The 18,123-nt window shown below is 24.9% G+C and overlaps 1 protein-coding gene and 1 long non-coding RNA gene across 6 annotated transcripts; one reads left to right on the top strand and one right to left on the bottom strand.

The window, feature by feature from the left end:
* Positions 1 to 407: 407 nt before the first annotated feature.
* LOC112691878 lies at positions 408 to 10,299 on the bottom strand. 5 transcript variants are annotated; one of them, XR_003149360.1, is made up of 7 exons: positions 9,982 to 10,299; positions 7,064 to 7,167; positions 6,229 to 6,439; positions 5,485 to 6,042; positions 3,431 to 3,564; positions 691 to 769; positions 408 to 565 (listed from the first exon to the last, which is right to left on the bottom strand). It is a non-coding gene; the product is annotated as an uncharacterized LOC112691878 (long non-coding RNA). The 5 variants fall into 5 exon arrangements; XR_003149356.1 differs by having other exon boundaries at positions 9,986 to 10,240; XR_003149357.1 differs by lacking the exon at positions 3,431 to 3,564 and having other exon boundaries at positions 409 to 565; positions 9,986 to 10,227.
* Positions 10,300 to 10,443: 144 nt separating this feature from the next.
* LOC112691877 (probable NADH dehydrogenase [ubiquinone] 1 alpha subcomplex subunit 12) lies at positions 10,444 to 12,411 on the top strand. Its single transcript, XM_025566313.1, has 4 exons — positions 10,444 to 10,638; positions 11,120 to 11,202; positions 11,272 to 11,387; positions 12,165 to 12,411. The coding sequence occupies exons 1-4, from the start codon at positions 10,544 to 10,546 to the stop codon at positions 12,294 to 12,296; spliced, it is 426 nt and encodes a 141-aa protein (XP_025422098.1). The 5' UTR covers positions 10,444 to 10,543; the 3' UTR covers positions 12,297 to 12,411.
* The last annotated feature ends 5,712 nt before the right edge of the window (positions 12,412 to 18,123 follow it).

The raw sequence follows: 18,123 nt of genomic DNA, 5'->3' as shown, positions 1-18,123 counted from the left end.
CAAAGAAAGGGAACAGAGTGAAAATCTTCTGGCAGTGAAAGGATTAAACATATATTTTTATAAATATTATATAAACAAGTTTGTTTAATAAATATGGTTAGTTATTATCTATTAAACAATTAAATCTATTATGGTTTGCAAACATAAAAATACTTTTTGCATATTACATTTAGAAAACATTTTTTCTTTGAACATGTTGACATGATTATATAAACTGTTTTGTGCAAAACATTTTAATTACAATTATATTATTTATATTATTGTCTTAAACTAAATGTCTAGCTAAGATTTAAATAACTTTAATTGATGAGGGCAATAATATATTTATAAATAATAAAATAAAGTATAAGTATCACAGGTATTTTTTAAATTAAATTTTCATAATAAATAATAATTCAATCAAGATATTTAATATATATATAAAAAAAACTTGCGTTTTAAAAATAGTAATTAGATGTCGATGAAAGATGATAATAGTCCATAAAAAAGTAATAACAGTCTTCATAAGACACTATTACAAAACCGAGTGTGATATTCAGCAACTATTAATGTGAATACTTTAACACTGGTAAAAAAAAAAAAAAAAATAACGAAAATCAATATTGATTTTATTAATGACTATCTTAATATTAAAAATTTAACAATTTAAAAAAAATAAGTATTCATAAACAAAAATTTTTTTGAACTTACCATTAATCATTAGATAGCAAATTAAAGAACTCTGAATAGTTAACTTTTGAAATCTATTAAAGGTCTTTCATTTTTTGATCTGTAAACATAAATATTTCATTTATAATTAGTCATGAAGGCCACAAAATAATGAAAATACAGGATTTCAAGATTTATAAGGTAAATATTTTAAGTAATTGTAATGTTAATAATGATTAGAAAGGAATGACATAATTTGTTTAATATTATATCTTACACAGTAATTTAAATTAAAAAAAAAAGTATGTCAAATTATTTTAGCTTAAAAGATAATATAAACCTAATTTTCTATAAAGCACATATTTTGTCTAAATGTTTCATAGATGTTCTCTGTTTGTATAAATTCAAACACAATGTTTATAGCGATGAACCAAAGTAACAGATATTGATTTTCCATTCAAACGATTTCTTCAAAATTTTAATAAAAATTTCAACTAATTTTAACTGAATGGATTTTATAAGAAAAATATGCAACTTAATTTTTTTCTATTTAATTTTAAAATATTTATATTATTTACATAGATGAAATAAAGTAATAATTGTAAAGTGGATAACAATACCTGAATCACATCATATACCTAGTTATTTAACTATTTAATTATTTGAAAAATAACCTAACACTTCAGTTAGTTTATATTATTAGTTTATTTAAAACTTGACTTCATTAAAAATGTGATCAAAATTGTAGTACTTCATAATCATATAAAACAATTAAGAAGTTATGATAATTTAGAAGTTTCCTTTCCCACTCACTAAACGTCCTTATTCACATTATGTTGAGCAGGAAGCTGGGGAGTGGATTAAATTGCAATAGGATAATTAGAAAATTAACTTGTACTAAAAATAAAGAAAAACTTTAAAAATGATATTAAAGTTCAAAAATCATTATTTCTTAGATATAATTTATCACCAATTAAACGTCCTATCATAAATTTATATAAGTAGGAAGCTGGATAGTGAAACACATAATTTTTTTTACAAAAACAATAATATATATTATGGTAAATGATAAAACGCATACCATAAATTTACTTATAATTTGTTACAGAAAAAGAATAACTTAATTAAGAACAACTGATTTCTTTTAAACTGTTACTTTAATTTACCACCAACTAAACGTCCTTATATAAAATTTAATATTGGAAGCTGGATAGTAGATCAAAAATATCCAAAAAAAAAAAAATTCAACATTATAAACCACAAATACAAAATATTTTAAATTTAATATTATTTAATAAAGAAAGATAAAACTGTTTTCCTCATTCATCTGATAATGTAATTATAACTATTGGTTCTATTTTGATATCCTTCATAATTTTCTTTTTGTTATCCTTAGAGCCTAGATATTGTTTGCACAGAGGACACATTTCTTCTAATCATTCATTGACTACATCTAAATTATGACATTCAATGTCATCTATTTGAAGTGTTTTTAGTTACTTCACTTGAGCCCAAATCAACAATTGGATTATAATTACAAAGGTAAGTAAGATAGTAGATGGATAACTTATATGGATGACCTATATCTAATGCAATTTTATCAGGCTTATTTTTTTTTTTCCATTAAGTGTTCATTTTTTGGCAAAGTTTTGCAAGTATTTTATAAATGGATGAAATATAAAATTGTTTTCAGTAAACCAATTTTGGATGTTAACTATTTTTCAGTTTGTTTTGGGTTAGATTTATTAAGGATAGAATAGTTTGGTGAAAATGGTAAAGTGCATGACAATTAATTACAATAACTGAAGGCTCTTTGAGATTATTTAGTAATTGAATAAACCTATACTTGAATATCTCACCATTTATTAGATTGTAATAATTGGTTGTATTTCTTGTGTTACTTTGAAATATTAATTTAAATTCTTCATAAACTTCATAAAAAAAAATGTATAACAAATTATCCTAATACTTCATATTTCTATTACTTATAAACAAATAAAAAGATATAAAGCAGCTTCCCCAACTATTTCTTTTAAAACAAATTTATTTTTCTTATATCATAATACAGCGGTTGCCAAAGTGTGTGCCACAATATTTGTGCAGGGGCGTCGCGCTGTCATGAAATATTATCAGGTCTAAAATATTCTCTATGATTAGTCATGCTATGACTTGAGGAAGACGCCCTGAAAAAGCCTTGCATCAAAAAGGGCGCCGCGAGTCAAAATTTTTTGAGAAGCACTGTTCTAATGAATCAGTTTTGCATTCAATAAAGAAATACTTAATAATTAAAATGTAATATGTCATCAGTGATCTGCTTAAACATTATTGGTGTCAAAAATAATTTTTATTACAGTTTTGCATTTATTGAAATAAATTTTATCAAATATTTTTGAAAAATATATTAAACAAAATAATATACCTCAGATTAATTTTTAAGAAAAGAAAAAAAAATACAAATCTCATAATTTTAGGGATTAACAGAAGCAATTTTATATTGTGCCAAAAAATATTATGGTACAAATAACTAACCTAGGGTTGATTTAATTAAAAATAAGAAAATATTTAATTAATATTAATAAACAAGTCATTATATATAAAAATAATTATTGAAACTAGTTTTCAAATATTATTCGTGGAATAATTTTACCCTAATTAGTTGTGGGTTAAAACTAGCAAATCAATTATAACATCATTGATGTAGATTGATTGCAATATCATTACTAATTTTCAGATAATCATAGCAACATATCATAATAACATAATCATAACAACAGTTACTTACAAAATTGTTTGAACCAAACTTATATGGAATTGAGAATTATGTTAAAGCATATATCCCATAAAGCATTTAAGTAGTATTGACTGACAGTATATTTTCAAACATTACTTTTGAAAAAAAAATAAAAATCACAGCACCTGCAAATATTATCATATATTAGAAAAATACACAATATTTATATTATTAAAATTTTGGAATTGAATATTACTAAACAAAAACCGGGACAAAAACTATCAGACATTACAGCAGTTTTCCGCAGTAAATCTTTTAACAGATTTACTCAGAAGAGGGAGCCTGTTTAAGTCATCATAAAATATAACAGTACTTGGTAATAAATACAAAAAGATAACTAATAACTAGTTAAGAATTCACAAAATATTGTTTATTCTACAGTATATTCCAATGGGTTCACTCGGATGAGGGAGCTTGAAATTTTCATCACAATAAATTAGTTATTTTATTAGTATTTTTGTAATGTAAAATGTTTACTCAGATAATAGCTTATGTCTGCATTATTTAATTTTGGGTTCTCTCAGATGAGGGAGCCTGAAATATTCATCATTGTAAACTTGGAATTTATAATAAAATGTATGGTAGAAACTAGAGGAAAATATTATAAAAATTAGAACTATAAAACATTGTAGAATCCTATAATTAAATAAAGATATTTTTTTTTATTTAACCCTTTCACTGTAGACCAAAAAGTACAAATGCATCTACTCTGTTCAGGCTATATTTTATAAATTATTTAACTGGTATTTTCACACTATATAGATTTATACTCAATGAATCTGAATTAAAAAAATGGATCAAAATTTGCCAATTAATAGATAAGTATATTTAACTCTTTAACAGTAGTTCTTAAAATGGGCTTAACATAATTACAGGCTAAATAATGTTATTAAATATTTTATAAAAAGCTCAGTAGATAAAAAAAAAAAAATAACAATAATAATTAATAATTAAAAATAAAATATGACAGTGTAATCAAAAATCTGAATTGAAATATTTCAGTTACTAATGTTACATGCCGTCGATCAATCGTAAAGATGTTGAAGATTAGGAAAATATTCCAAATAAAAATACTCAATATAGTTTAACTATTTATTTAAAATTTTTCTAAGAACAAATAATTAATTTAAAATATGATCTGGCGTGGAGGTGCTCGCTACTACTCGTATAAACCACATCTAAATATTGGTCTATTCCTAACCCCCCCTTATATACTTAGGTCTCGTGGGAATCAATCGTCCTGTGTGCAAAAGTTGTTTTCAATTATTATAAACATAAGATTTATCACTTTAGTGACTTCGTTAATATTACTATTTACACATCCTCCATATTTAATGTGACTCTTTTTAATTACATTTTGAAATGTTACCATACAATTCACATATAATATGTATTTGTTTTACCTTCTGATTTTAATTAAAATTCCTATCTATTCATACGAATGTGAATATTATATTAATTATAATCATTTCCTGATTTCTATTATTTATGATTTATGTGGTCCCGCCCATGTAAGAGTTGTAAGGACCTACATTTATGTATGTCCGCAACACTTCCGCGCGAAAAGATTTCTGTCCTCAGATAGAAATCTTTTACAATACGCCCTAATTTAATTAATCCTAACCTAACATTTTGTTTTACAATTTTTTTTTTTTTAATATGATATGACATTGATTACAAAATTTATGATTAATAAAAAAAAATTTTTTTCTTAATTTTACATGATATTTTGATTTCTTATACTAACAATATTAATATTTTTTTTTATTAAATATAATATGAAAATTAATTATATAATATAATATTATTTATTATGTAATTGAAGATGCATTTAGTTAAAATTACATCTGTCACTGGATCATGACAATGTGTAATCTCATGCTATTCTCTACATATTATTTCATGCATCTCCTTCAAACTCAAAATTCTTTATTCACATAACCTATTTCCTCAGAATATACTATTTTCTTATTATTTACGTCTGTTAAATTTTACTAAATACATTATCGTTATTAATACTATAATTCGTTATGTCGAGTATTTACCTTATTCCTGTTATCCTAAGTTTTCTTAATATTTTTTATATCTGTTAGTCCATTCCATGTGACAATGACTGTGCATTGTCTGAATGCAAATATCTTGAGATAATTACCGAACCAAGACTTGTTGCTCCCTGGTGATTGACACTCATGTCAATCTGCCCCAATAAAGGTCTCAGCACATCTGATTTTTTCAGGAATATTCCCCCTAGATACTGTTTCTGTCGATCTACATCCTGTCCGTTGAACATTCTCAACTTGTAATCCTCCATTAATATTATGGGTGTTCTTTGTAATTTAACTGGTTTGTATTTGTTCAAACTATTACATATTGCATATGTAGTATGTTACATACTACATATTAATTACTCCAAACATTCATTATATATCTTCCACTTTTCCTTTATTTCCTCATTATTATCTGGGTTATTCATTATTTGTATTACTCTTCGTGATTCAAATATTAATTCCACTAATTCTTCATTTGTCATGTTTTCAAATCTAGCTAAAGGTGGTGGTGATAAAATCATTATTGAGGCTATCCCTGTTCGGTTTTTTTGTTTTCTATAGAAATAAATACATTATTATTTGATATTATTTTAGAGAACACACATTTGTTTTTACTGTTATTTATCATTTATCCATTTTTATTTATTTACTTTAAAAATATTATCCTCTTACACACTCTTAATATAATTCCCCGTTAAATGTCATTCTTATTTAACTAAATAAGATTTAATATATGCTTACAATAAAGCGATGTTGGACGTTCCTTTTGACATTTTGTTTTGATTGAATGACTGCCACACAAGGTTTTTTTCTTCTGGTTGCCGAAGGTGAAATTGCCACTTCCTTCTTCAACGATGATCAAATGAATTGATTTCCTCCGTGAATTAAATTTCGTTAGAAATTCTTTTCAAAAAAAAGAAGAACTACCGACTGCGCCAAATTGTGTTGCATGCTGTCGATCAAACGTTAGATGTTGAAGATTAGGAAAATATTCCAAATAAAAATTCTCAATACAGTTAAATTGTTTATTTCAAGTTTTTCTAAGTTAAATTTTAATTTAAATTTATATTATCGTTTATTATATGTTTAACTATCACATCAACGAAAACTGTTATTGTTGATTTAATGATAGGACACATATGTACATCAATAGCACCACAGTCACTAACATTGGAAATATGTATGCGTCCATAGAAGTGAAAGTGTTAAAGGCAGTGGTTCTTAAGATTTTATTTTTCTCAAGGTACTTTTAGAATTAAGATTGTTTTAATGCACTTATAATAAAATCAGAAAAAATTGTAATAATTCGTACATAATAAAAAATATATTATTTTTTTTACAATTAAATAATTTTATATTTATTTGTAGAAGACATAAATGCAGTGAAACGGAAGAGCTTGCAAATAGCAACATATTTTTTTTAAATACATTTTTTAAACATAGTCAAACATGAAAAATAAATTGTAAAATTATGAATAAATAATTTAGTAAGATATCTACAAAATTCTGAATGAATTTTTATTATCATACTAAAATTGAAAAAATATTAATAATAATAACACTGAACAAGACTTACTTAAAATTCTTTTCAGTATTAAGATATCAGAAAAGACAGGAATATTTTTCATCTATCCAAATACTAATAAATATGATGAAATTTTAAATGCTTTCCCAAAAAATCTGGAAAAAGATTAATTATTCATTATATTAATACAAATACTTCATTAATTACAGTTATTATTAAACTGTATTATCAAATATCAAAATGTTGAATAAGATTTATAAAAAAAAAAAAACTTCAAATAACTATAGTAAAAATTATTATTAAAATGACGCAGTACATTCTGTCAAATGTGGGCAAAATTATCTGGTCTTGAATCCAATGCGTACCAACAAGATAAAAAGAATATACATAATATGGGCACATGATTCAGTTTATGTAGCTAATATTTATTTTATCATCGCATTAAAATATATATCAACAACTAATACAATGAAGTTTTGTTAATCTATAATAGTGTTTATCAAAAGTAACAAAAATTAGAAACCTTAAAGGGGTTATGAGTTTAATTGATGTATTATCGAGCAATACAATAAAAATAAATAAATGATAAACTTTCATTCCCTAACTCAACAACAATTATTTCAGTTATACCTTGAATTTCAACCAGATTTTGAACCTTTAGATTATACAATGCATCAAAAAGTTCTCGAATAGAAAAAAAAAAAAAAAAAATCAAAATTTTGGACAAGTTTCTTTTCTCCATGTACTTAAATGTAAAATTGCTGAAAAATTTTATGGCCCCAGATTATATAATTCATAATTATTTCGTATATTAATTTGTTGTAATGGTACTTTTCAACCCAGTATCACTCGCGCTTTTTTTTTTTAAAGCAACTGCTGCACATTAGATTTTATCTAACAATCAATCTATTAATTTACTTAATATCATGGAAGTAAAACTTTCTATATTATAAAATTCATAATTATTACATTATGTACTAGATAGTATGTGTCAGATATTTCTGTCAACTTAAATCCCCCTTCTTCCGCTGAAATATTGTTTTTTTTTTTTTTATTAACATATTAATATATTTATGTTAATTTAAGACACGATAATACTAAAATAAAATTTTTAAGTATTCAAATATACAGTATTATTATAATTGTTAGTTATAAAAGGTCGTTTCAGTAATATAATTAAAACTACAACAAAGTACTTCCAACCTATTAAATTGTAATTTTATTTTTCATGACAATAGATTTTTCAAGCTGTTATTGAAAAAAATTATAGAAATGATAGACCTAAGTGTATGTATACTTATACAAACCTCTAATTATCTGTATTAAACATTCATTTTTACAAATGAGTAAATAGGTTTACTTAATGCATAAACTTTTTAAGTTATTTTAGAATATATTTTAAATCTTAATAAAGAAAATAGACAGATAAAAAATAAATAAATATGAAAACAATATCACACAACCCAGACACTAAAAATAATGAAATTTCTTTGAAAATATAAGTTTGAATTTTATACACAAAAAAAAAAAACTTAGTATAACCACTAGCGTATTAGATTATTACTAACAATTTGCATACCACTGACAATTAAATGAAAATAATTGACTAAGTGTTTAGTTAACTATCGTGATGATGTTATTAGTTCTATAATTATAAAAATAAACCATTGGTGGAAGGATGACTTTTTATTACATAATCAATTACAGTTATTCTAAAAATGAATGGTTGAACGATTTTCTCTAACAGTGTGAGTTATCACAAGCTAATAAAATTGTAAAAACCATAGGATTTCCTTATTATTTAGAATAACAAACATAAAATAATAAAAATACTTAATGATTAATATATTAGTAAAAAATAAATAAATTACACACATTTAAGTTTTTAACAACTAAAATTTTGAGACAAATATTCTGAGATTCTTGATAAAGGTGGTAAATCATTAAGATTTTTAAGGAACAATATGAAAATAAGTATACTATATATATTAAAGGTAAGATATATAAGGTATCCTTATTTTTTTTAATAAAATAGTTTTAAGTTCGATTAATATGTTTAAATTTAAATTAATAATTAATTTAGGTAATAAAAAACATTTGATTTTGATAAAAATAATGAACTCACATAATTATTTGATTAGAACAAGTTGTTTCCAAAAGTGCAGTACTATTTATACAACACAAAACAGTAGTTACGATACTTTGGAATATATTTTACCACTCACTAAACGTCCTTAACTAATAACAAAATTAGTAGGAAGCTGGGGAGTGGACACGTTATTTCTTTGACGAATTAAAAACTCATCAAAGGTATGAAAAAATGTAATTGTAGTCAACACTATCACTCATATTCATTATTAATGCAAGTATTTTTACTAAATATTTACATTATACTTTAAAATTTGCTTTACTCCCTTATAAAATAGTATATTTTAACAATCATCTGGTGAAAAGAAAAAAAAGGATCAACATTAATCATGATTTTTTTTATGAATACAATATCAATTCTTCCCACGAAATCGAAACGAAAAAACCAGTGTTTACGTAATCACTATAAAATCATGTTTCGTAAAACATTGTTAATATCTTAATATTGGGGATTCTACACAATAATTCAGATCTACCACGTGAAAAAAAACCAAGGTTGTGACAAGATTCGCCGGTATCAAATAAACGACCGCCATCTATCAAAAAAACGGTTAATAGCGGTAAAACAAGTTATTGCTCCCAAGAACAAAATATAAATTATATTATAGTTAAGAAGAGAATGATAGAAGACCGTTTCTTCACGATGATTATTAACTAGAACGCGGGTAAAATTCGACTACGTAGCACATGCGTGAGCAATTATTGCGTCATAAGCCATTGGGGGAATTGATTGAATATACAGACACCGAACACGTGGATCAACTTGATCAAAGATGGCCGTCGAGAGCGTGTACGATAGAAGATAAATTAATAGTACATACTTACTCTAGATGTGATGACATCGCCATGGTGCGATGACGAATCATGCACGACATCGATACCGGAGGTCATAAGATGAACATTGAAAGGATGAAAACTCCACGCGACCGCGAGAATTCGCGTGCCGCATTAAGCACGTGCAAGTTGTGAACAGGAGAGCCGAAAGAGAAATGATTGCAATTGAAGCATTCCTCATGGGTTATAGCGATAGGGCAAAAAACGAAAAAGGAGTTGATCTTAGCCCCACTCAGTAATTCATTTTTCAGCAGTGGTACCAACAACATTCAACAAACGTGAACGTTGAGAGTACACTGTGCGGTTTGTACAATACAGCAAACTACCAATAGTTTTCGAAAATTTAAGTGCAGGTTGGCAAATCAACGGATCCAGGTAACATCAATAAATATAACTCAAAAATTTTTAGAGAAAATAAACGTCAGCTGATTAAAACTTGACATTGATAACACAAGTAATTTGATAACAGTCGTCGCAGTGAAGTTCATTAAATTTTTAGAAATTGCACAGTTTATAATTTTTTTTTCCTATGGTTTGCATCTCGTCAAAATGAACAATCTTTTTCCTTTCAACAGATTAATCACTGGCTTCAACATCATCAAAGCCAACGGTGGATTCCTAAATTCATTTAAAAAACTATTCAGGTAAGTTTATTCAATGTTAATTGAGGCGTTTAAAATGATTGCCTTTATCTGTCTGACACAAATGATAGACGTATACTGAGTATACTTACAAGTTTAAAAGTTGGTCATTTAGTAATCGTTGCTAGAAGGTAATACATTAGATAGCTATGTAAGTTATGTTATATTTATGAATATTATATTTATATGAAATATACCCTTTAGCGACTAGGTTAAGATTAAAAACATTTTCTCAAACCTACAATGCAAAATGTAGTTTAAAATACTTGCAATAATAATAACATATTAAAAACATATTTTGAAATTCAAAACTAACTTACTGAATTTTTTATTTTGTGAATAGTAATTTTAATTAACTATTATCATGAAGTTTTAGACAAAATAAAAATTAATTATTTTAGTAATTTTTACCATTTGCTATTTTTAAAAGATTTATTTTTTACTTTTTAATTTGTTCAATTTAACTATTTTCTTTAATTTACAGGCAAGATGAATTGAAAATTGGAACACTAGTTGGTACTGATGAAATGGGCAATCGTTATTATGAAAACAATTTATATTTTTATGGTAAAATTCTAATTATTTATAATATTAAATTTAATAACATATTTTTTTAAATCTAACAATATATTTTAGGAAGGAATCGTTGGGTTGAGTACAATGACCAAGTATTTTTGAATTATGATGCTAGTCAAATTACAGCTGAATGGTATGGTTGGCTACATTACAAAACAGATCTTCTTCCATATAATGTAATTTCAATTTATTATTTACTAGCATTATATATTGATTAAGTTAAAGAAATTACGATAAAAATAAAATATTTCATAAAATGGCAGTTTATTATATTGTGATCAGTGAATTCAAAAGAATAAATAATTGTTAGTCATAATTATGAAGAAAAAAGTTAACCAATATTTTATTATGCTTAATTTTTCTTAAATAGATGTAATAAAATATATTAAATTTGTTTAATTCAGTTCTTCTCGACCTTTGTATTACAGTAACAAATTATTTATTATTTTGTTAAATTTTAACCGTTAAATCAAGATAATGACTAAAACCAAAACTTGTACAGTTGACTATATTAATATATAAATATTATAGTTTATTTATATATTATAATATTAAAATTATTTTATTTATGTTTTAAACAGTATAACTTATATTTCATTATATCAAACATCTATTTTAAAAAGAATATTTAATATTTCTAATTCAATTTCTCTATTAGTATAAAATCAATTTTTTTTGATAAAATATATTTTTGATTAGTTTAAATTATTTAATTTATATTAAAATATTTATGTTGTTATGCTTATAATTGTATGCAAATATAAATCAATTTAACTAGCTGGTAATGCATTTTGAGCTATATGTTTTATTTCCTTATTTAAAATTTTACACATCTCGATTAGTTTGAAAAAAAAAAGTATTTTATTAAAAATAAAAGTAATACAAATATTAAATATCAGCTAATGAATGTAATTTATGGATGAAAATAATTTATTATAATTATTATATTTCAGGATCCAAACAGACCTAAGTACAAGTGGATAGCAAAACATACAGAAAATGAAACAGGAACTGAACGTCAATATGTGCCATACTCTACAATGCCTCCGAAAATTCAAGCTTGGGTACCACCAAAAAAAAATTAAGTTGCATAACTTCATAGTGTAAATAGTTATAAAAATGATAAATTAATATAGTTTAAAATTCTAAACTGTGATTAATTATACCATTAAAATCTATAGTAAATAGATACAGAATGTATTCTTTTGTTTAATTATTTTATTCTGACCTTATTGATTAAAAATTGGTTTATTATTTTTAATAATGGAAAACTGACATTTGACTAGAAAGAAACGACTTAAGGTGTGTATAAAATATATTAAAAGTACGTTTTTACTGCAAATTTATATTTATTTTTTATTTTTGTCAAATTGTAAAAATCAAGCAAGAAAATATAAAAAAAAGAATGTCAACAATTTACACTACTAATTTTTGAAAATGTAATTATATGTAATTTATATTAATTACTATTATTTTTAAAATTAAGAATTTTGAAGCATTATAGTATTTTATTATACATTTAAATACCAAAAAAATTTTGTAAAGACATTTTGAAATAATAAAATATTAAATTTAAAGATTTCATTTGTTAGAGGAGTTAAAATCGGAACTAGATTATATTTAATTTGTTAGATAATCATGAAAACAATTATGATCCGTGTATTCAATTGCAGTACTTGTCTGGCACACTTCTGGCAAGCGGAATAGTTGGTAAAATTTATCCAATTTGACAAATTTACCATAAATATTATGGAAAACCAAAAATTAAAAGTGTTAGTAGTTCATCATATTTTATAAATTAGAATAAATTGATTTTTGTTGGATGGGTTTAAATGAGACTTGTGTCATGTGACATCTGTATTTTGTAAGATTATAATTTTATTATAAATTAATTATACTCATAGTCTGAAGTATTTTAAACATATTTACATTGATATGTAAACAACTATTTAATTTGATCATTTTCATTTTTTGTTGTGTATAATTAATTTTTTATACCAATTGTAATGATTCCCTATTTATTATTTTTAAAATATTATTAATTTCAATATTATTTCTCATTAGTAGGGCTCAGAACTTCTAGGACTTTTCATGTTTTTAAATGATCATCAAAAAAATAGCTGAGTAATACAGAAATTTGTTTCATATCTATACAAGTTTCTATTTAAAATATATATAAATGCATATTTGACCATTTTTCATTTTATAAGTGCATATATGACAATTATTTATATGAAAGAGTAAGTTTTTTAATTTAATAAAAAAAATTATGGATTTTCTTCAACTATCACTCGACTTGAAACCTAAAGTGTAGTACTAATTGAATCCTTTGAAATAATTAAAACTACAAAATAACATATACATTCTGCAAAAATTGAAGGACCTGCACAAGCTAAAGCAATTAATGACAACATTAAAATAGTTTTGGAGAAAAATGTTGGATTTGATCAACTAAAAAAATATCAAACATTTGAAATAGAAAAAATAAATCTATGGACAGATTTCCTGCAGATTTTAGTAGTAGTGATCTACAATTTTACAATATTGCACCAACAAGTTCCGTAGAAGTGAAATGTTCCTTTTATAAATATAAAAATATTTTAGCTGATAACAGGCGGTCATTCAAATTTCACAATTTTAGAAAATATCTTATATTCCAATGTTATGCTCAAGGTAATTAGTACTATATTAAAAATAGAAACAATGTATCAATGTATTTTTAAAACAGTTTAAATTTTTTTTTGTTTTAGACGAAAACTCATTATAGAATGAAAACAAATCTAAAAAAAAGAAAATATTTATTTTAGTTCATCATATCTATCATGTTTAAAAATATTATTATTTATTATTATTTTAATTTTTTTATTTAATTAATTATTACAAATATAATTTTTTTTAAATGCATATTTTAATAGCATATTTATTGATTCTTTAGGGCATAAATGCATACATATTTTAAGGTTTTTAAGGGCATTAAGTCCCTAGCCCTGCTCATTAGTATTAATTTAATATCTAAAATACCAAATATTTATAAAAAATAGATGTTGAAATAGTCAATAGGTTATTGATTTACCCAAGACTTTCTTAGGAATTGTGAGTGATTTAAGGAGATCAGTAAGGACACAACATATTGTTGAACTGTTAATTTAAAAAAAAAAAAATGTAAAGTACAGGGAATCAATTTTCCAATATGTATCTAAAATCTTTCTCTCTAATTGGAATAACATATTATAAAGTAAACTTTTTTTTTATGGAAAAATTATTTGATTCTGGCGACTAATACATTTTTAAATATATCATGCTCAGAGGTAAGATGAAACTTGTCTAATGTGGAAATGGAAACAATATTTTTGTCATGTAGGTAACTGTTTATCACGGAAATAATTATTTTAAAATTATCAATTAATAAATATAATCTATATTATTTCGTTGCATTACATTTATTTTTTCGTTATCTAGTGTTGTAACTTATAGTAATGTTATGTACGCTTCAAACTGCATTAAGTTTTTGTATTTACATATTATTATTATTTTTCATTACATAACTCAGTATGTCAAAAATCAATAAATGTTCAACTTTAAATTAAAATTAATTGAAACTAATGAAAAAGATAAATTATCAGTACAAATTTGTAAACTTTTCAAGTGTCAAAATGTCTAGTATATAATATATTTATGCAAAAAAAGAAACAAAAGAACAATGGATGAATGATAAGTTTAGCTATATAAATTAATCGAATATTTAAAATGTAAATCTACAATAAATATATAGTAGTTTAGGAAATAGGTGGATGAAAAGAAAAGAAAAATCAAACGCGAACCAAAAAAATAAATAATTTTACTTGGGAGTCATTTGTAAGTGCTAGAGCAAAAAAACTTATCAATTTCAGGACAGAGCAAAGCACGTCAAATTTCTGAAAAGTTTCTCACGGTATTCAAAGCATCAAATGGTTGGTTGGAAAGTTTTAAAAGTTTTAGAAGAATTTACAAATTGATTGTAATTATTAAATATATAATTTTTGACTACATATGTACAATAAAAAGTTAATAAATAATAAAGAAATATGTATATTTTGATCTTTGAACTATCCAATCCTTATCTTATACTTCAAGTGACCTCAGAAGGCAACTAACACGCATAGGCGGACCCAGAGTTTTACATTGGAGTATGCCCAGTCATTTTTTTAAGTTATTTTATTTAAATATAAAGGGGAGGTTATAAACAACTTCAAATTATTATTGAACACAAAGTTAACGATAATAATATAATTTTACCTAGTGTCTGAGAGTCGCTTGATTCACATCACGTTGAATCAAGTCGGAAATATCAAAATTATTATTTTGTTAATCATCATTATCAGGGCTGTGTCTGTTTTCGAGAAAATAGAATTTTTTAGCTAAAAATACCATCACTATTAAACCACTATTAGAGCGAGATTTTCAGGTCGATGACAATAACATTTAATATAATTTAACAATAATAATAAATAAGTACGTATAGACCGTGTAATGATTTAAATTCTAAAAATAAAGGCTTCGTTAATAAAGTAAAATAACGATTGGTAAAAAATACTTGTAATTATTATTTCAGACTTATTCTGAATACTTGTAGTATTACTTACAAAAAACTAAAATTGAATTAATATGTATGTATATTTTTAATTGTTATAATTCAATTTTTATTCACATTATTTACATAAGGGTGTGCCAAGGCACACCCGGCACACCCCGTAGATCCGCCTATGATAAGACAAACGTGGTATCGCGATCTTCTGGATTCACAAATTATAATTAATCACTGTATAAAATGTCACCAGTGGATACATTAACCCTGTATTTCCGTGTCACTGTGTCACTCTTCATGGATGTATATTGTAAAAAAAATGTTTATAGATTCTATAAACTAAAAAAAAAAAAAGGTTCAATAATAGTAAGTTCTTTACAAATTTTAAAGCAGTTTTCATCGTCGATTTTATCCATCAAATATTTAATGATTTTCATTAATCATAAATCATCTATTTTATTGATGGTAGGTATCGCTTTTGTGGTTCCATGGTTTAAAAAAAGAAAACAAAACAAATGTCCGTCACTTACGGTTGTTCACTCATTCGTTATCAAATCCTTCCTATATACTGCGCTCAGTGGCAGTTTTTAGATTTTTTTTGGGGGGAATAATTTGATATACTTTATTATATATTAAGGCATAAAAATATTTAACCATTAATAATTTATTACTTAATATACAATTCTTATATAAACGAAAAAAACAAAATATCACATTTTAAACCCGATCCTCCTGAACAAATAATATATCACAGTTTAAAATTGCGACCGAGGGAGGGGTCCATATCCCCTCACCCTTCATAAAAATGCTACTGACTACTATCGTCATCGGACGTCGGTCTTTCTTTTGTCTTCATGTTAAGAGAATAATTATCTAGAATGACTTTAAATCCTATTCAATCTCAATGGAATATTAAACAAGGTCGCGGTTCAGATTATAGTTTTGCTTATAACTTCACAGTCTCATTATCGGCGTGTTACAACGTGATGTGATGACACTATGACGGTAAAAAAAAAAAAAAAAAAATGCTTACCAAACGTCCTACACCTACCTTAAAAATATATATGTGCGCGCTTGCAACACTATTCTAACACTTTATTTTGCTGTTTTCTTTTCTTGTGAATCTAGTGTACGCGATAACGAAAGCGAATACTTAAAATAGTTACCGAAAATAATTTAAATTAGGTACTTTAACGGTGTGCAATAACGATTATTTATGTTTCTTAACAACATTGTGCACCATCGTCCATTGTTTTGGTTAATCCCACGCACGCAATAATATAATAACGTATTGTAATACGCTACGCGCATCATATTTCTATAGCTTCAAGTGTACAAACTTGAAGTATGCTATGAAATTCAGCAAAAAAACATAATATTTTAATAAGTTTTTTGTTGATTTGTTTTTAATATGATACTTTGATTTTAATTTTTTTAATATGATTACCTATTGCAAGGGGTTCGTTTGTATTTCATCGTTTTCATTTGATGAGGATAACCGACGAAAAACTTCTCGATGACATTGCACAAATGGTATATAAGAAATTCTTATTAACTAACCTTATTAAGAACAGTACTATGTACATACGTGTGTATTATAGTCGATAGTAGGCACCCGCACCAAATCATTTTAAAATTTCACAACGCGTCGTTAAACTCAGAAACTGAACTAATACAACTGGCAAAGTATCACGCTAAGTATTTTGGCATAATACTTGTTGTGGATTAACACCTAGGATAGGGAACGGAGCAGATGACGGTAATAACTGTTACAACGTCTTCTCTGAAGAAGGTCAATATAGCCATAGGCATATTTATTTACGCGGACTCAATAATTTTTGAGCGTTATATTGTGAAATTCGATTGAACTTTTTAGTTTTTTTTTTTTTTTTTTTTTTTTAATGGATATTATAATAACGCTTGATTTGGATGCACATTTTTGTAGTGATTATACCCCGTATGTCCTCCATCTGTCACGAAATGGGTTTCAACGTGATTTCAAAATGAACCGAAAATATACTAAGTTTGCATAGACAAGCAGGTGAATATTAAATATTCAATAACTTTTAAAATTAATAAAATTATTTTGGGAACTAATTTAAAAAGTTTTTAGATAATATGATATAAATAGAGGGCGGATTTTCAGATTCATATAAATTTTATATATGATACTGATATGCTCTAAAAAAAAACCTAAAAATATTCTCTCACTATTCTTTTACAGATTAATTTGTAATAGATGCTAAAAATATGATTTAATTTAATTTTAAATAGTTAATAGATTTGTATACACGTTCCAATAAGAAATATGTATTGTATTGTATGTGTTTGTACATCTTCGCTAGTTC

This window comes from Sipha flava, unplaced genomic scaffold (genome assembly GCF_003268045.1).
Source record: "Sipha flava isolate LNK unplaced genomic scaffold, YSA_version1 67_pilon_pilon, whole genome shotgun sequence".
NCBI classification, from domain to species: Eukaryota; Metazoa; Arthropoda; class Insecta; order Hemiptera; family Aphididae; genus Sipha; species Sipha flava.
This window is presented reverse-complemented; position numbering and strand designations above follow the sequence as displayed.